This window comes from Conger conger, chromosome 1 (assembly GCF_963514075.1).
Source record: "Conger conger chromosome 1, fConCon1.1, whole genome shotgun sequence".
NCBI classification, from domain to species: Eukaryota; Metazoa; Chordata; class Actinopteri; order Anguilliformes; family Congridae; genus Conger; species Conger conger.
This window is the reverse complement of record NC_083760.1, coordinates 19,527,776-19,546,717: the sequence shown is the minus strand read 5'-3', so window position 1 is coordinate 19,546,717 and position 18,942 is coordinate 19,527,776. Positions and strand designations below refer to the sequence as shown.

General features: G+C 41.4%; 2 protein-coding genes across 2 annotated transcripts; one reads left to right on the top strand and one right to left on the bottom strand.

The window, feature by feature from the left end:
* Positions 1-1,776: 1,776 nt before the first annotated feature.
* On the bottom strand, positions 1,777-7,912 carry zfyve19 (zinc finger, FYVE domain containing 19). The gene is made up of 11 exons (XM_061248728.1): positions 7,501-7,912; positions 7,077-7,198; positions 6,890-6,943; positions 6,614-6,792; positions 6,337-6,479; positions 6,061-6,169; positions 5,060-5,278; positions 4,455-4,531; positions 3,431-3,532; positions 2,757-2,929; positions 1,777-2,421 (listed from the first exon to the last, which is right to left on the bottom strand). Exons 1-11 carry the CDS (start codon positions 7,552-7,554, stop codon positions 2,340-2,342), a joined length of 1,314 nt encoding a protein of 437 aa, XP_061104712.1. The 5' UTR covers positions 7,555-7,912; the 3' UTR covers positions 1,777-2,339.
* Positions 7,913-8,373: 461 nt separating this feature from the next.
* On the top strand, positions 8,374-18,468 carry bub1bb (BUB1 mitotic checkpoint serine/threonine kinase Bb). The gene is made up of 23 exons (XM_061216953.1): positions 8,374-8,495; positions 8,896-9,073; positions 9,167-9,226; positions 9,381-9,525; positions 9,643-9,839; positions 9,928-10,097; positions 10,213-10,406; positions 10,559-10,656; positions 12,388-12,614; positions 13,102-13,208; positions 13,314-13,447; positions 13,772-13,812; positions 14,030-14,138; positions 14,529-14,625; positions 15,007-15,290; positions 15,383-15,540; positions 15,629-15,766; positions 15,893-15,990; positions 16,116-16,277; positions 16,596-16,735; positions 16,818-16,977; positions 17,651-17,766; positions 17,877-18,468. Exons 2-23 carry the CDS (start codon positions 8,931-8,933, stop codon positions 18,025-18,027), a joined length of 3,129 nt encoding a protein of 1,042 aa, XP_061072937.1. The 5' UTR covers positions 8,374-8,495; positions 8,896-8,930; the 3' UTR covers positions 18,028-18,468.
* The last annotated feature ends 474 nt before the right edge of the window (positions 18,469-18,942 follow it).

Sequence of the window (18,942 nt, the reverse complement as noted above, 5' to 3'; positions counted from 1 at the left end):
TTTGCAGGGAAACACACACAGACAATATCAATCAGGAGCAGTTTTTAATGGACTTTATCTCCTGGGGGGTTATCTTCCTAATGTTTCATTAGGTATCTCTTTGCAGAGCAGCCAGTGGGAGAAATGTACAGTAATGGTGCTGAACTTGCTTACACTTGCAGTAATGACAATTTAGCCAGGAGGCCCATTTTGTTTCAGCTTCTCTCAACTTCATTTTCAATATCCATCCACAATGGCGGCGATTAAGTCAATATATGTTATTCGCAATGTTGCTAAATTATTCATGGTTCTCCCTTTGCCTGATTTAATCTTGTCAATCAATCAAGATATGGAACAATTAATTGCAAGATGGTATCTTAATGGTAGCAGTCCACTCTCATCCAGGAAATCAATAATATTTGCATTACACACAATGGCCAATTGTTTTTCTCATTAGAGGTGCATTCATCCTCAATTTTGAACCCTGACTTCCTATATAAAATGTGAACATGACCATTTTCTCTTGGTAATAAAGTTGTATGTATGTGCATAGCCACTACTGCTGAAGTGAGATGACATAGGAGTTCTACTGTAGCTGAATATATGTAGATGATTATGTTAACAAAGAAAGGGGAGTAAGGAAAACTGCCAGATATTCTTATATTTGACAGGAATATCCCCTCCTCTCTTTAATCACTTTATATAACAGTGAGCTGTATATTTTACCTTTACATTATTTTAATATGGAAAATAAATGCATTCCCTGAAAAACTCAAACTAAAAAAACTAAGAAAGAAGAGTCACAGAAAAATAAACTTCTTTCATGAGCAGAGCTAGCTCATCCCATTAAAAGGTTTCGTTCGTTGGACAACTATATGGGTTCTAAAGAACGGTGCTGACGTAAAAATTGGTGACATATTTTCGACAGATTTTTTCAATAAAGTATATCATCTTCTTCTAAACCGACTTCACTTTAAAGAAATTCACTACCAACAGCACAACTTTAAAAACATGATACTTTTGTCTCAGACTAAAAACTATCCACACCCAAGGGCACAACAGTATTGCCTTAAGAGAGATTAATTTTTAAGTCAAATTTTGAGTAGAATAGATTTCAATTGATTTTTTTAAATTAGATTTCATTATTTCAACTTTTATGCTTTACTGAATGAAACAAGTCAAAGAATTGGCAAAAATCATTTAGGTATTTTTTAATGCAGCTGTTTAAGGGTTGATAATGGGGAGAGCATTGAAAGATGATTTATTACTTTTATCAGAGAGGGACTGAAATTTGCACAACTTCTGCAGAATGGCCCATGCACATCTGGCAGGTACACTGCAAGAGCCTGCTTGGGGGAGAGATTACAAAAGCCACAAAATGTCCGCTAACATTTCTAATCCATTTAAATCGCCTTCCATATCTCCAACAAGCAGGTGCTCATGTCAGAAATGCACTGTAGAATGAGTAATGCACTGTAGAATGAGTAATGCAAACTAAATCATTGCTATAAAAGCATGAGAAAAAGGAGTTTTTAAAATATTAACTCAAAACCTCATCAACATCTTTAATTTATCTCTCCACATGCAATAATTTTGTTCCTGGAGATCTATTATTGTATATTGTACTAGATTAATGATGCTATAAGAGTTTTTATAATAATTTTATTCTTAAAAAAAACATTAACTCAAAACCTCATCAACATCTTTAATTTATCTCTCCACATGCGACAAATTTGTTATGTCATACATTGTGTGCGCCTTAATTGCAGAAACTCTACATTGAGTTAAGATTACAGAATTAGGATTATGATACTTGCTAAGAACACAGTTAGTTAATGCTGCAATTCAACCATAGACCCAACTGCTATTGCCATTTAAACCTTATATTCATCATCACGCCAATATACTGTACAGTACACTATGGGTATCTGAGCCTGCAAAGATATAGCAACCACCTATAGCGACTGCAAACTCTGACACTACTGCCCTTGTTCCTGCAGATCTACCGCCCTTTAGCTTTCACTCCAACCCTCACAAAGCACACATTCTTCAACAGCTAGAGATCTCCATGTGCTGCTAATTCATATAATCAGGTGTACCAAATTAGGTTGAAATGAAAACGTTCAGGATGGAAGATCTCCAGGAACAGGGTTGGGAACCCCCTGCTCTAGAGCGTATATTGTAGTAGATTAATGATGCTATAAGAGTCTCTCCCTCTGCCTACTGCAGATAGGCTGTCTGGGTCTGATGTACAGCACTGCAGAGACACTGCAACATTTCAGAGGCAGTACAGTGCGGCCTTCTTGAGGTCCATCCCTCAAATGCGACCTGCTGAGCCCAATGTCAGCCACGGACATAATTCAGGTCTTCTTCTTTGGTTTCCGTGGTGCCTGGTAGCTGGCTGTGCGGTGCTCCTTTCTGTCAAACTTATCGTGGCCTTCTCTAACGGAAAATAAAGAGACAACAGGCGCACCTCAGGTGATAACATTCTCTGATTTACTACTGAAAACAGTCTTTGTTTTTATGCACTTTAAAGCTATCATTGTTGAAGTTCTGTTGTATCTACCATTATGTTCTGAACCATGGTACTTACTTGGCTTGTTACAGAAAGCAGCCAACAGCACAATTTAGGGATCTGATCTGATGAAAACTGTGAACTTTAAAAGACTTAAACCTATCTAGGCCCAAGGGGACAATGCCATTGTCTTAAGAGAGACAACTTTCTGCCTCAAGCCATGTTTTTGGTCAAGTCCAATTTTGAGCAGAAAGTTGGATACCTGAAGCAGCGCTGGCAGTAGAGGTCGCTGTCGCAGGTGTGGCAGCGGAGGGTGGCGTCTTGGTTACAGATGCAGCACCAGGGCAGCTCGTCAGAGTCAGAGTCCCCGCTGTCAGAGTCCTGAACCCGGGCAACTGCGGCCGGAGCTGCAGGTGTCTTACTCGCCCTGGAAGACTGAACAGGAGTTATATGTAAGGCTAAGCTTAAGAAGAATGACTGCTGCTATGCGGCACGTATTGGTGATCTTTAATCTTTTTTCCCCCATCATACCTGATGCAGTGCGAAAGAACCGTCACTGATATCCATTGGGTGTTGATAAGCCAATCAGAAGCAAGGCCGTACAGCTTCAATGTGATTATGTGATTTGTTTTTTCAATCACATGGAAGCAGTGTTTTTTTTTTTCTGGAAGCATTTCAAATGGGCTCTCATGTCACCTATACAGCCCATGGTGGTGATTATTCTTACTACTCTTAAAAACCGTGATTAGATATATGCAGCCTTAGTACTGTGTCATCGCTCTGATTAACTGGTTCTATAACAACACTACAGGTTTGAAGAATCTCATAGGTGTGCATGCCATACAATATGATGGTATCCTCCAGTATTTTTAGATGGAACATTCTTTGCACCCCTGCCTCCTAAAAATGTATCACAAAGACAGCCACATGTTTTACCTTCATCTTGCCTGAAGCAGACTTTTCCGTGTTCTGTGGACCACTGTGTTCTGGTAGGATATTGTATCCAGAGGCCTCATCCAAAGCTGCTTCTTCAGACAGCTGGGAGGAAGGACAGCAGCACACATTCACATCTTATTTTATCTAACCACCATATGGCAGATGACATCTCTGCCGTTTTACCTATGACATGCTAGTCTAAACTACGGCATCAATAAGAAACATGACAAAATAGCATCATCTAGTGGTTACCATTATATTATATATACTTCAAATATTGCGAGCATTTATCACTACGACCTGAAGGGGGAACAGAAGTTATATGATCGTCCCTGTGTGTTTGCCTATGTGTATGTTTGTAGCTCTGTCTGCACAATAAATAAAAACTGTATTGATAGAATTTAATGAAACTTGGCAAAATATAATTTTAGATTTAAACAATTGCTTTAGCAAGAAGAGCTACCCAGCTCTTCTTGCTAAAGCAATTTTCTTTTAGTGTGGTCTAGAACAGAATGCTGACTGTGCCAGTGCTGACTATTGCCTGCAGGTCTGTGTGACAGTAATCAATTGGTCATAGTATCACCTAGAGGAAGAGGAAGAGGCAGAGGACTAGGGAGGGAGGGAGGTGGGGGGGGAAGAGAGAGCGAAAGAGAGAGAGATCGGGGATTCTCTCTGCCTCACTGCACAAGTTTGACTCCTACAGTCAACTGGGAGCCTGCTCACTGACTGCTGCAATACCAGCTGCATATGAAGAGCAGTCCTCCAACACTACTGCAGCTTGCCAAATTGGAAGAAAAAGTTCTTCAAAATATGCAATGAATTAAACAAAAATATATATATTTTAGGGCTGTTGTAAAAACTATTAAGAGTGACGGAGTATGCATTCCTCCAATTTTTAGTTTTCTGCGATTCATCATCAAGCTGTGAGCTTATAGTGGCAGTGCACTTCTGTGAAAGAAGGGAATCCCCCTTCCATTAACAAAAGAAGACATTGTTTGAAGCAGTGCTTCCTCTGGTTCCACACCCGTTTCAGTAGCCTCTTCATGGCCTCCTCCTCAGACTCCTCGTCACTGTCTGGACACTGAACATCCTGCATAGTGACTGAAAAACAGGGAGGAGATGCTTTCATCCACCCAATCTCCCATTTAGATTCTGAGATGGAACATTTAATGTATTTATGAAATTGCTGTCATAAATCAAAGTGCTGTACGGGAAAGCATGTGTTAATATGGTTAAAGCACTGGACTCTGGACCTGAGAGTGTTGGGTTCAAACCCTTAATGCAAGCATTGTTAATGACCTTGGATAGGCACACCTGCTAAGCAAATAGTTACATAGTTACATAGAGGGAAAATCATCAATGGAATAATATCCCGACTTCTTCCTGCATTCATATTATAGAAAGTAATTTTTCACAATTAACAGGGATGGGAGGCAGGGGGTGATATTCATAATACATAGAAAATATTTCAACTACTACTGAAGTAGACTGAGCGTTTTAGTTGTTACAGACAGCTTGGAATTGGTTTACATGCAAGTGTACTTCTATGATAAGCTCCTGGCTATTGGGTAGTGGGTAGGAGGGGGGGACTCTGGGGATTTTATCACAGAGAAGCAGGAAGTGAAATACCCTTCTCAGGGTCCTGCCCCTTGAGTAGAGCCAGCCTCTTGGCCATCTGGAGCGCGTGCTCCTGACCGAAGCGATCCTGCTTCAGCTCCTCCATGGCCTCAGCCAGCAGACGGCTCTTCTCTGCCTCCAGCTGCTTGGCAGCCTGCTGCGGGTCATCCAGGTTCTCCTCAAACGGACCCGCCGCCATCTTGTTCAGGTCATTCATGGGGCCATCCACACCTGGGGGAAGGAACAGAGCTTTCTGGCATCGCACTCAAAAAGGAAGTGTTAATATACAGCACGCTTTTCGCGTTACTACTTCCATCCACATTCTGTGTCAAAGTCACACATTTTGGTGTTATAAGCAACGTAAATACGGACTGTGTTGAAAGTAACACAAAATGTGTTGTCCTTAACTTGACATGGAGGTGTGTTGTGAAATAACATCTGTTGTTTTTACTGTAACACATCTGTTTTGAGAGTGATGGCATGCAGCAGGGACATATAGAAGAACGCAATTGCATTACAAGATCTAGACAGTACCCAGATAAAGAAGAAGCAGTAAAGCAAGTGATTTTTAAACCTTCGATGGGTACACCTGGACCTATCCGTGGTATTTGCATTTCTACTGTAAAGTGGCTTTGTGACAGTGTCTCTGTAAAAAGAGCTATACAAATAAAATAGATTTCAACTGAATTCAATCGAAGCCTTGTGAACAGAGTACTTGTTTATTTTAAACCAGTGCAGCAGACAAATTATTATTGAAATAAACTGGGTAGAACATCGTATTCATTAAGGATGGGGACCATGGCACTCTCGAAATTGATGCGTTAAAACGGCATATTCCCTTTTTAGCAAAAAGAGTTTCTGTGTGACACATTAGTTTAATTGACCAAGACGAGTCAAATGCAAATACTTATATTGGTTGTTTCACAATGCAGGCAAATGGCTGGCTGCAAAGTTACGTTGTACCTCTGTGCATCATTCTGTAGCCATAGCAAGAGGTATGTATGGGGAAATACCTTCTGAGTCTGGTCGTTGCTCGTTGTCAATGGAAACTTCCTCAGAGAGCTGTTTTAACAGATCACTGGCTTGCTCCGTCTGAGTACGGGAATCAGGAGGCTGATGGAACTGCAAAGCATCCAGTAAAATAAACCCAATGTAATACCAGATTATTGAGGTACTCTATGCCATTAAGGTGGCAACCTTAGATCCACTGCTCATAAGCTAAAAGTCAACATTCAGAGACGTCAAGAGAGTTTGCAGGCATGGAACTCTCTTCTGGTACTGGCACTCACAGATGGCGGGGCCTGTGATGGCTTCGGTCTGCCTTGTAGGGCAGCAAGACGGTCCTCCATTTCTTGGGAAGAGGGCACAGCCTTTGTTGGTGCCTTCAGGGCAGCCAAACGTGACTCAATTTCTTTCTCTGATGGTATGGTCTCTGTGCAAGGGAAAAGAAGCTCACATGAGCACTGTAGAAAATTGGAAACAATGAGAGGATTTGATAGAGGGCTACCAAGTCAATGAAATGAAATGGTAGCTAGCAAATTCAAAAAGGCAAGCAAATTCTCTCACTTGGAATTCTCTCACTTGGTTTAGTATCCTCCTTCAGCTTCTGCAGCCTATCAGCGATGGCCTGGTCTTCTTTGCTCAACCCTCTGGTCACTGGGAGGCCTGAGGTACTACTCTTGCTGGCCCCAGGTCTAAGGGGTGCCCCTTGCTGTCCCTGCTTTGCTTCCAGAGCAGCAACTCTCCTGGGAAAACAATGGGCTGTGAAATGTGTCATCACTTCCAATTAACAGTTAAATCAGTAATCTACATTTTCCAGATGCTGTGCAGTCTCTCACTCACTTCTTGTAGTTTTCAGGAGGGGACCATTTGGCAGAATTGTTCGTATTGCCTCCACTGAAGAAAAAAAAAACAGGACAGTACATATAAAATCTACAATCCTACATAATAATATACTTTCGCACAAGGTTCACTTGTCAAAACAATGTTCATGTTTTTAGAATGAAATGTGGACTAAGTCAGACCCAACCTTGTGAGATTGCCATGGCATTGCTTGCAGACCTTCTGTTGGGTGTTTCCACAGCGTGGCACCAAAGCACTGAAATTAAGACACCCAGAGCAGAAGGAACGTCCACAGTTCTTGCACCCTAACTAGAAGAAAAAAAGTTCCACAGTATTTATTAGAATAAAACGATATGAACTATCGTGTAACATCCCTATTGTCTTATGTTAATATCCATAATATCCATAGCCTTTGACAACACCAACTGTGTGCATGATTATTTGGGTAGAGAAGTATACTTCTTCAAATAGCTACGCCCACCATACGACGAGCTCGCTAGCTAGGTAGGTTGCCCAGCAACGTTAAAGCATTTGATTTATTGATGGAAACTTACAGCGAGCTACATCGTGTGATAAACACATAAAAAACAGAGGATAGTGAAAACGCAAACCTCCTTTTTGAAGAGGGTGAACTTGGAAGCACAGCTGAAGCATCGGTTGTCCATGTTGTTGAGATGTAAACCGTCAAAGTAAATTAGTTAAACTGAAGTTGTGAGCAAGCTATTCACTTTTGGTTATGAAGCCATGAAGAGATCATGCCTTGGCTAAACTGTCATTTAGAACAGTGTATTTCTTGCGACCTGCACACACCCAGCTATCCACTGAGCTCACCAAGCAAGTTAAAACTATTGATTTTCCATAGTCTAATGCGAGTTGTAAATAATGAAATCATAGCGAGCAATCGCCGAAATATAATTCATTTCATTCCGGTAAGGTGTTATAGGACGAGTCGATGAAGTAGGCTCTGCACAATAAGATACAATGTCATTTAGCTAATAAGTCTTAGCATGATGAACAGATCGCTGTAAGACAGGCAAGAAAAAAAGAACCCTAAATACAGGAAGTAACGACTGTGTTTTGACGTTCCCGGTAGACGTAGTTTTGATGTCACAACCTAAATAAGTATAATACGCTATAATAGAACAAATATTTTTCTTGTTCAAATGGGACGATATACTATCGAATAAGTGTTTTATGAAATGGTTTATAAATGCATATATATACTATTATACGGATGAAGAGTGCAAAAATGACATTTCACCAAGTATCACTTAAGCATATGTAACTACATTTCCCGTCGTGCTCAGCTAGGAAATAGTATTTTAAAAAATTATATTAACATTTTAGTGCAAAGCAAACACATAAACATACGAACATGTTTTATTTTAAGTATATTGTGTTTTTTTGATTTTCAAAGTAAAAATGTACTTCTGCTATTGGTTTAACATAAAACCGTCGTGATGAATTGGGTGTGACCATCCAATCAGCTTTGCCTTTCTGGCGGTTTGATTCAAAATGATTCTAGACGAGAGTAGTCATCAAATGGAACGTGTTGTTTGAGAGGCTGAGCGGTTTAAGTGTTTTGAAGTTGCTTTTTACGTATTATGTAAGTAGATTTGATAGTATTCAATTTAGTTTGATGTTACCTTGACATTTTCATTAAGTCTAAGGCATTTTTGTTAGCTAACGTTAGCATAACATGTAACGTTAACATTAGGCTTTGTTGCTTCAATAACCACATAGCTATTAGCTAGTTAGCATATTACCCAACTAACTAACTAACAACAATGTGATACGGTCCTATTACGTGGTCAGGTTAGTCGATGTAGCCAGTAGGTTTAGCCGGCTCATTGACTTGTAATATTAAAGCTTAACTAACTTTAGATGAATAATCTGGCTGGCTAACTAAATTCTCAATGACATTTAGCTAGTTAGCTAACTTAACGCTACTGACAAGCGGTTAACTAACGTTACTTGATTCTTTTGTTTTCTGTTTCCGTTACTAGCGCGTTCACAGTTGTGTTCGAACAGTGGTTACATTATGGCAGAAGGAGAGGCTGAATGGGAACTGAGCAAAGAGAACATTCAGCCACTGAGGCAGGGTCGGGCGATTTCAGCCTTGCATCAAGCACTCAGCCAGCAGCAGGAGGGAACGAACTACACTGCTATTCAGCAAACTCAGCAGTACGTGTCTTGCTCAGTTCACGGCCATATTCGTTACACTATCTACCTCTTTTTTTTTTTTTTTTAATAATCAGAATGCTTCTTTCTCCAAAGGGCTTTTGAATCAGAGCTTCGGATTTACAATGGCGATGATCCACTTGATGTTTGGGATAGGTGAGTTAAACCCCATCAATTATAACTAGCATCCTACAAAAGTAACAGCCGCATTTTCCTTAAAAAAACAACAGTTTTGTTAATGTCTTTGTGGCTTCTTATTCATAATAATTTTCCGTGATTTTTTGGACATAACGTTGTTCCTGTTTTTTAGGTACATAAGGTGGACACAACAGACCTACCCCCAGGGAGGAAAGGAGAGTAACCTGTCTGTGCTTTTAGAGAGAGCGGTTATGTTATTTGCTGAAGAAAAGAAATATCATAATGATATTCGCTATGTCAGCCTCTGGATTAAATTTGTAAGTCCTGTCGCAAGACTCATTTTGTCAGTGCTGCTGTTTCATCTTTTGAATTCTGAGTGTGGAGTTTTGTGCTTGCATCCTTTCAGACAATCGCTTTAATATTTTCATTTTCAGGCAGAGAACAGCACAGAACCCATGGATTTTTATACATATATGAATGGGCAGGGGATTGGAGTTGTGCAGGCTGCTTTTTACATCGCCTGGTCTGAAGAGTATGAAAAGCGTGGAAACTTCAAGAAGGCTGATACCGTATATATGGAGGGAATAAAGTGCGGTGCTGAACCTGGTGATAAGCTGCAGCAGTATCACAAGTATTGACTTCCTTTATTTTTCTTCTGAGATCAGCTGCTTGTGTTTGACACCGCCATCTTGTTTAATCGGCGATCTGCTCCTCAACAGGGCTTTCCAGGCACGTGTGTCCCGGCAGGTGGTGTTGAACATGGCAAGTGGAGGGCAGGAGGACAGCCCTGAGCCAGCACCGCCTCAGAGATCATCACTGGTGGACCTGAAACACAGGGGCAAGAAGAAGGCGATTGTCCCCATCAACAGGACTGGGGTTTCAGTCAGCCGTACGTATCTGCTCATGGTATCATTTTCATATCGGCCATCCCAGAGGCAATGTCATTTTGAAACAATTTCCCACTTTGTCAAACATCACTTTCCCGCTTTTGTGTTTGTGGGCAGATCATGCGCATGGGCTGAGTTTAAACCTGCCTGCTGCCTCTCACCACGCTCAGAACAGTCAGACCATGGTGTTTGACGAAAACCGGGCTCCTGTTGCACAGTCTTCTGATCCCAGACCAGAACAATGGCTGGCACCACCTGTGGCAAGGTCCAAGGAGAATGACCTCATGCCTGAAAAATGGACTAATGTTCGGGTATGAAGCTTTCTTTTTCTTTGTACATCCTGAGGGTTAGCCATATTCTCACTGTCATTGTTACCGATGAAGCAACATTTGAAGTCTGAGAATTTGAACTGTTTCATGGTTGCTTATATTACATTATTGCCTTTCATTGTCCGTGATGCTAGATGCCCAAGAAGAATAGGTTTGGTCACACTATGGTGGTCCCTCCCAGTAAGCCCAACTTCGAGCCATTTGTGGAGGAGTCTGATCAGCCTCCAGCTGTGTGAGTGGTCCTTCCGGATGTCACAAGTCTCCTGATGCCATCACTGTTGGAGCCAGTGCTCTCTCTCTTAGTTATTCAGACAATGCATTTCCAGAGGTAAAGGCTTGCACGTTTTGACGGTGCTATGGATCGGTCTTAATCACATGGCAGTTTCCTTGACAACGAGATTCTGGGCCGTGTTGGAAGACAAGCAGCCGTAGCAACCGGTAGCAACCCGTTCATTTTTGTTGCCAAACATAGGGCTCAGACTAGACTTAGATGGCATCCATTGAAAATTACTATTATGGTGCCCAGTCAATATAATTTTTCGTATAAAGGTTGGATGGTTGACCTGTAACAAGAGGAAAAAAAAAAAAAAAAAAGATCTCAGGGAGGAACTTCACTGCTGCAGCAACCCTCTGCGGGTAGGCTACTTCAGTTCAAATGTAGTCTTGTCTGATTCCTACCAATACCAATTTATGCATTACTAACATAAAAGCAGTGACAACGTGGAAATAAGCTACAACTTAATTAATGAGTCCTAAATAGCCAACAGCTACACACAGCAGGTGTAATTACACAGTCACTAACAGCAAAATATAATTTATTTTCTGCACACAGCATCATTTTTCAGTAACACCATGGCATTTTACAACTCTGTGATCAAGTAGGTTTAATTTATTGATATAATATTTCATTGTGATTGTGTTGTCAGGTACCTCATAGCTCGCTAATCTGGACTTTACACTTTGTAAAACTGGTCCTTGGGATTTTTCAGGTCACTGGCTCATGATAGCTTGAATATGAGGAAGTTGCATGATAGAACGCATTAAAAGTAAACTTCTCAATGACAATAAACCGAACAAACTTGTATACACAAAAATTTTTCTGGTGTAAGAACCTTCCTACTTTCAGGCGTAAATCCACCTTTCTTTTCTTCCTGTTGATACTTTTCTTCTCCCTGGTGGGAATACTCTGGCAAACAAAAACATGACTTGTCTCTCTCCCAATCAGCTTGAATTGGCTGCACAGAAATGAACTATCATGAATTAGTTTTATCGCTCTATTTTTATGCTTTGTAGTTGACCTGAGAGAGTTTTTAGTGGATGTTTCAGTTAATTCAGTTGTATGGACAGGTTGTCCTCCAGTATAGCAGATGAGTCAAGGTCACATGATTTGTGACGTGTATTAAGAACGATCCATAAAAACACTGAAAGTATCAAAATGCACAGTCCCCAAATAAATCCACACAATCCGTATGAAGAAAATGTGAATTCAGACAAGCCGTTTGGTGTTCCGTGAAGTTATGACAATGATGCACTCATTTGGCTCAGCACGGTCCCCTTGCAGGAAGAAATCCAAGCGCTCTGCACAGACTGCGTTCAGTTCATTAGAGCACATAAACGTCTTGTTATGGATATCAGTACCTAAAATAAAACTGCAACGGTGTACAATATGGGACCTTATTATATAACCACTGATTTATAAATACAGAATTTTCATACCAGGTTGAGAATAAATGTTCAGAATAAAAAAAAAAAAAAAAAATGCTTTTGCTTGTTATGGCTCTAGGCCACGGTCAGTTCAACATGTGTACAGGCACCTTTTGATTTCATAATTAGAACATGCATGTTTCAATAGCACTCAATAAATACAGTGAAATCCCCAATGCATGGTTATTACCCATTAGCGCTGAAAAAGACAGTTGCAAACCAAACGCTCATGGTTATTACTTGCGCTTGGCCTTTGCAGCACCCCGTGTAAGATCAACCCAGCGGTGAACAGGGTGTTGTCTGCTCGCAAGCCGTCCAAGGAGGAGAATCCCCTGGAGCGTCTGCAGGAGCAGCAGCAGGTGCCGGGCCCGACGCGGGAGCAGAGCATGTACTGCAAGGAGCTGCTGCTCAGTGGCGCCACCGAGTTCTGCTTCGAGGAACTGCGTACAGAACGCTACCGGAAAAAGTTGGCCCAGGACCTTGAAGGTAGCAGCTCAGGCCCTCAAGCAAATTCTGTACTTTGAAAGGCAAATAAGCGCTGGAGAAAAAATACCCTCTGAAAAGGAGTATGTCTAAAATGTTTTATAATCTTTGATGAACCCTGGTGACACAACGCCTTTTTAGTATAGCCAATGTTTTGAGGGATAGAGAGATAAGGTTCATATTGATAATGCAAATTCACACTATTACATAAGCCCTCTGGTTGCAAAGGTGAAGTTAGGTGGAACAGCAACTGTGTTATGCATGGAAGGCCCGATGTGTCCTGAACAAAAACCTTAATTAGAAATTCCACTGGGTTGTCCATTGTGAGTGTGCCTAAATTGTTTGAATAAAATTCTATCAAGCTCAATGGTTTCTGAGTGCAGTTTCTATATTAAAGTAGCAAGGTCCAATCAAAAGTAGTCTGAAGCACATTTCCAAGCATGAAAACCTAGCAAGGTGGATCGTATTTACTTTCAATTCCTGTCATTAGATAAGGAGGCCAATTTGAGAAGGGTTAAAGACGACCTGCGGAGACGGATTGAGGAGAGGCAACGATTGCTTCTGGAGAAGAGTCATGAGACGGATGCTGGTCATCAGGTGAGGCAGTAGTTTCAGTGCATTTTCTGTGACTGGCAGGAGCAGGTCTTTCAGAAGTGAAGGATCTGCCTTGAGGTCTGAGCTATTGGGTGTTTTCCCCCACAGGCACAACGTTGTGTGGTGGAGAGTCAGGCAGTTCAGCATGTGGAGCACTCTCTGCCTGGACCCTCTTCATCCATGTCACAGGGGTCCGTTGCTGGGTTCAAAGTGTTTGATGAATCCAATGCCAGTTCTTCAGGGTAAGACATTGAGCAGCTTTTCCATTTATGCATTTCTGAAGAAATAAAGCTATTCCATTGACCGCAAAGAAAATAAAAGTCACCTTGTTCACCTGCCATTGGCTTTTACAATGTGCATAGTAAGATTTGGGTAACATTATATTTGTATTTATGTAAGTGTATATAACTACATTTTGATTTGATATTGGGTGTGCAATATAAATTAAACTCATTGTTAAAAATGTATCTATGCTAAAAAGACAAGCAGCTCTACTCTTAACAAAATGAATGAAAATTGTTTTTAGTACTGTTTTGTAACGTCAGACCATTTCCTCTCCTTTTCAGCAGAATTTGCCCTTTGAAAGTGTATAGGAATACTGACTCAGGTATGTGCTCGTTGGATAAAGTTGGATGCTGTTGATAGCAGTAGTGTTTACTTTGTCGTGTTCAAGAACTTCAGTTCAAGAACTCATTTCATTCTGTGTTTACATTACCCATTTATTTTCAAAATTATATTTAATGTTAGAGCTCCTATACTTGTGGACATTTTGTTCCATAATAGCTTCCTGTATTGGCTGTTAATGTTTCATGTGAATTTGCCAGGTGACTCAGTCCCCAAGCTGGAAACGATTCAGACGAATGAAGCGCAGTCAAAGGCCATGCCTTTCGCCGTGTTTGATGAAAGTGCCATGTGTGAACAACCGCAGGAAGAGTAAGTAAAGATTTTGCAAGATTTTGGAATGTTACCCATTCCAATCAAAATAATTTCCTTGGCCAGGGAGTTATGTAATAATGTCTGTCCACCCATCCGCAAAGGACATTCCTAGAAATCTAGATGGCCAGATTTCCATGAAATTTGCAGGACACATTTATATTCCAAAGAGGAAGACACTCATTTATTTTGGTGACCCCATGACCTGCCCTTTAGCGCCGTCATCAGGCCAAACCTTCAATTTGTAGACATATCTCGTAAAGCATTGGTGGGATTGCCATGAAATTTGCTGTACATGTTCATATTCCCAAGAGTAAGAAACCTTGATTTTGGTGGGGTCTGAACTGTATTGAGTCCATTCTTTATAGCTGCATCCGTTTCTGTTCACAGGGTGCCCATGGTTGTGTCTCAACCCTCAGCCCGCAAACCTTTATGTGCCATACTGAAACCACAAGGAGATGGACCTGCTACAAGACCCTCTGAAAGTGTAATTATTTTTTTGGTGTATTGTCTTTGTAAACTGTATGCGTGTGGCTGGACATTTGAAGCTACCTGTGGTGGCATTTGTTTTCTGGAATGTAATGTCAAGTTCCTTTTGACATTATTCTGCTTGATGTATTTATCAATACACGGCGTACTGGGGCATTCCAACATGGTTATCCATTCCACACATACTTTATATACATGTACATATGGGGGATATTCATTTTTTGAAGCTGTGTATGTTTTATGAAAATTGATTCTCATTCGAAGGGCCCGTTTTTGGATCAAGTGTTCCACACTCGACTAAAAGCAAAGAATCGTGGCAAATGACCAGGTTGGAGGAAGGTTCTGCGCCTGATTTTTGTTCTTTTTTCGGTCTCACCAGGATTGTTTAGAAGGAATCGAGCCTCTAAACGAGGACGCTATTATCGGAAGCTACCGTAACAACACCCTGTGTCACATCCCAGACGACACGTGCGAGTTCGCCCGGGCTGCCCAGCTGGCCTCCACCCCGTTCAGCGGGGGCCTGAACCGCAGGCCCTCCCTCGGCATGGAGAGCGGCCTGGGAGAGGACCTGTGTGCAGCTGGGGCCAGCGCCTTGAAAGATGTCCCAACCTTTACGAGCGCACAGGCTGGCTTTGAGGGAGCCCTGAGAGTGAAGAAGCTCAGGTAGGACTTTGTTGAAGAGTGCCGGTTTCCTCACAGTACTCCTTCAGGTTCCTCTTTTATGTGCCTGAATTTATTTGACCTTTTTGCGTCAGCCCCATCCAGGAAGCGAGCCTGGAAGATGGTTCCTACTCCGGGTCCTCGGTCTCCTCCTCCTCCCTGGCTGGAGCCTCCTCCATGAGGACTATGAATCTGTCCAAGCCGGTGTTTGGGCACGCCGAGGCATCTCAAGATAACGAGCCCAACACTCCAGGTGTCCTTTCACGAAAGCAGCCTCTTATCACATGTTTTTTTCATTTTTATAAACCCTCCTCTAAAACAATTTTGTGTGTTCTTTGCAGAAACCGAAGTAAAGGATCCCACCAGTGAGAATGTGAGGAGACTAGCCCTTGAAAAAATTGACCTGAGTTCCTTTCCACACTTCCACAGCAAGTCGGGACCTTTGCCCACAGTAGTTGAGCATGAAGTGTTGTCTGCAGGTAAAACCACCAATCATTAAAAATCTTACAGAAGCAGAGCTGTGGATATGAGCACTCAAAGGATTAAATGCAGCCTTTCTTTTGTAGTCATTAAATCTGAACCCTTTCCATTTGACTCCTTTCAAGGTGACGAGGCCTTTGTAATTCTTTCTGGGATAATCAGCAGTGAAAGCTCCACGGTGCATTTTGGACAAACCAAATACTGTGAAAATGTAGTTATCAAGGTACGGTATTCAACTGGTTTCTGAAAGAATGTGGTCTTTTGTCCTCATCCACTCTCTTGTGTGACAGCCTGGCCAGTGGTTGGATTCAGAAAGAAGCAAGTATATATTTTGGTTGCCTGTCACAGGTTGATCTCCACCCCATTCCTTGGGATTTCTATATCAATACCCAACTGAGGAATCGACTGGGATCAGATTCTACCAAGTACTTCAATGATCAAAGCAGGTGTTTCCTGTATGAGGATGGATGTGTTACCGTCAGCTGGGGTCATTACCAGGGTACACTGCAAGTAAGTGCATTAAAATACTTAGGTTCAGGAGGCCTTCTTACTACAATGGAAACTATTGGTTCTGAAACAATGTGGATTTAGATGTCCATGCTGTTATAGAAGGTAGTAGGAAAAGGATTTTACTAGAAAGCTCTAAAAACACATTTATTAAATTGCAATGTAAAGAGGACCTAGGTTTGCTTCCCCAGACCTTGACGTCAGACGCCCACTTGCATGTTGTATAGTATGTGTTGCTCCTTGTCGTTAATTTTACATTTTGTTGCTTTGTTATTAACATGTACGGCTCTGATACTGACTGATAACTCTGTCCTTTGGTAGGAGTGTTTGGCCAAATCTCCCCTTCAGGAAAGTGTTGCAGCTCTTCTAGTGATTGAGCTGTTGGAGCTGGTGGGGCAGATGCACTCCTGTCACCTAGTGCATGGGGATCTCCGCCCTAACACCTTGTTCCTGAGGCACAGGTACTATGGCTGCAGTGTTGGCTCTTCTCGTGCTTACCCTCGTTATTTCCTCCTTGGTTTACCAGTCCGTTTCTCTCTGAAGGACGGGCTGTGAAGGGCTGGAGGGTGTGCTGAGGGCCGTAGATTTCTCCTGCTCTCTGGACCTTGACCTGCAGCCCGAGGTGACCTCCGTCCTGGGCCACCCTGGAGCCCAAGCGTTCCTCCAACAGGGCGTGTTGTCATCTGCCTCCAGTCCTTACCAGGTAAACCATCTCCTCAAGTGTCCTTGACCGTTCCTGTCAAGCCCTGCATGCGACTGCCAGCTAAATTTCAGCTACTTGAACCTATTCATATTCCAGTCAAGTTAAAGGGATTGTGTAAATAATGGTTATATAAACCATGTGAAATAGGTGCTTAAAGTATATTTAAAAAAATAATAAAAGTCATTCATGGTCACTGGTTAAGTGTGTCCACCAAATTTTGAACATAGATTCACTAGCCATGACATGATCAACAAAGCTGTGACAATTGACAGGGTTATCTTAACCACTCCAGATGTGGTGTTTGCACATTTAGGCTGTTGGATCTTAAAATTCCTCCTCTGCTCTGAGGGACTGCAGAGAGGGAGAATAAACCTCCAGCTTGCACAGAATGAAATCTAAGATGGTGAACTTTGGGAGGAAAAAAAACTAGTCTGCCACACCCAGGATATGACTCCTTATGTTGTTTGTCTGTTGAAAAGGATTGTGTAAACCAATTCCTCTGGGCTTTTAGATAAAAATAAGTAGATCAAGTTCCTTTGTGAGTTGATTGACACAAAGCTTTGTGATATAGGATTGCATTTTTATTCCATTTAAAATCTAGGGTCTTAGAGAGTACAGAGAATTAGGTCCTTCCTAGTTCAAGAAACATAACTAAGCGGTTTGTTATTTATAGATTGACCTTCTCGGGATTGCAGAAACTGTGCACGTAATGTTGGAAAAACGAAGTATGCAACTCGTGTGCAGAGACTCTGAATGGGAACTTGCAGAAGATCTACAAGTGGCATATGGGTATGAGAAATATTACGTAATCCATGTAAACTTGGTTTTATTCACTGAATCTTTTTGACAGACACTGGTCTGCTGGTAATTCTGTTCTCATAAGGCTCTCTTCTCTCTAGAAATCCTGATGATGTTTGGCGTAACTTCTTCAGGAAGATCCTGAATCCAGGCTCCCAATCTACCGTCTCCGTCCTGTCAGAGCTGCAACAGCTCATGAAGAAGCATTTCAACTACAGCATTGAGGATGAACTGGCATTCCACCACGAATGAACACTCAATCAGATGGCTCAACTTTTATTCTCCTTTCTTGTTCTTCTTTTTGAATATAATTTGCATAGAAAACACAATTATGTTTTAATGTAACTTGGCTTTTATTATGGAGAACTTTTACTTTTGTACAATTTTAGCTGTTTTAACCTTAATCTGATGCATAGCAGTACTTTGGGTTGTTTCACTCTGTAACAACTTGTTTGTTTCACACTGCTTTTGTTGTCAGAATAAACCCCCATCCAGTCTTCACCTTCAATTCGGTGCCAATTGGGGGTTATTGGTTGCATTGGGATGCTAATTACACCCCGAAATTAGATGTATAAGACTACCATACACAGTATGTTAAAGCCTTAAAATTTAGTACTCTTTGGAACTCTTTTTTTGTTTGTTTTTGTTTTCAGAAGGTAGAAATATAGAATCTCCTCAATCTATTATGATAATGCCAGCTTTTATATTTGTGTATATATTTTTTTGAATAATACTTCATTAGCTATTAAAAGCTTTTGTGTTAACTTTTTTGTGTGTTTTGGTTTGGCTTATTGACGCAATCCCGCAATCCATGTTGAGTTCTGTAACCTGGCCACTGCACTTTCAGCAGCGTAGGTAATCTTGCCTACTTTTCAGACTACGGCTCGATTAGCAGCTCATTACAATGCCAGAAATTGACTCCAAACTAACAGACTGGAGTCGCCTGACCATGTTTTACAAGCCCTGCCTTAGAAAGGTGAATGAACTAAAAATGAGTGGCACTTCTCAGTATCCATAACTAAATTTGAGTATTGTGCTTTCTATGGACTCGGGTCATGTCATTTATCCCACTGTCAGTAGAGGGCATGCAAGAGGAGCACTCAGTCAGGCAAGCTGGAGCAGCCATGCTCATGTAGGTTGATTTACATGCTTTTTTCTTGTTTGAAA

Bases quoted from the DNA above. Each gene is read 5' to 3' on its own strand.
- zfyve19 (XM_061248728.1), bottom strand. From the start codon at position 7,554: ATGGACAACCGATGCTTCAGCTGTGCTTCCAAGTTCACCCTCTTCAAA. The intron at 4,532-5,059 runs GTATTTCACTTC...CCTGTTTTTCAG, and splicing joins GGGGCAGGACCCTGAGAAGG to TCACTATGCAGGATGTTCAG. The intron at 3,533-4,454 runs GTGTGGAACCAG...CCTTCCTCCCAG, and splicing joins TGAAGAGGCTACTGAAACGG to CTGTCTGAAGAAGCAGCTTT.
- bub1bb (XM_061216953.1), top strand. From the start codon at position 8,931: ATGGCAGAAGGAGAGGCTGAATGGGAACTGAGCAAAGAGAACATTCAG. The intron at 16,278-16,595 runs GTAAGTGCATTA...GTCCTTTGGTAG, and splicing joins ATTACCAGGGTACACTGCAA to GAGTGTTTGGCCAAATCTCC. The intron at 16,978-17,650 runs GTAAACCATCTC...TGTTATTTATAG, and splicing joins CTGCCTCCAGTCCTTACCAG to ATTGACCTTCTCGGGATTGC.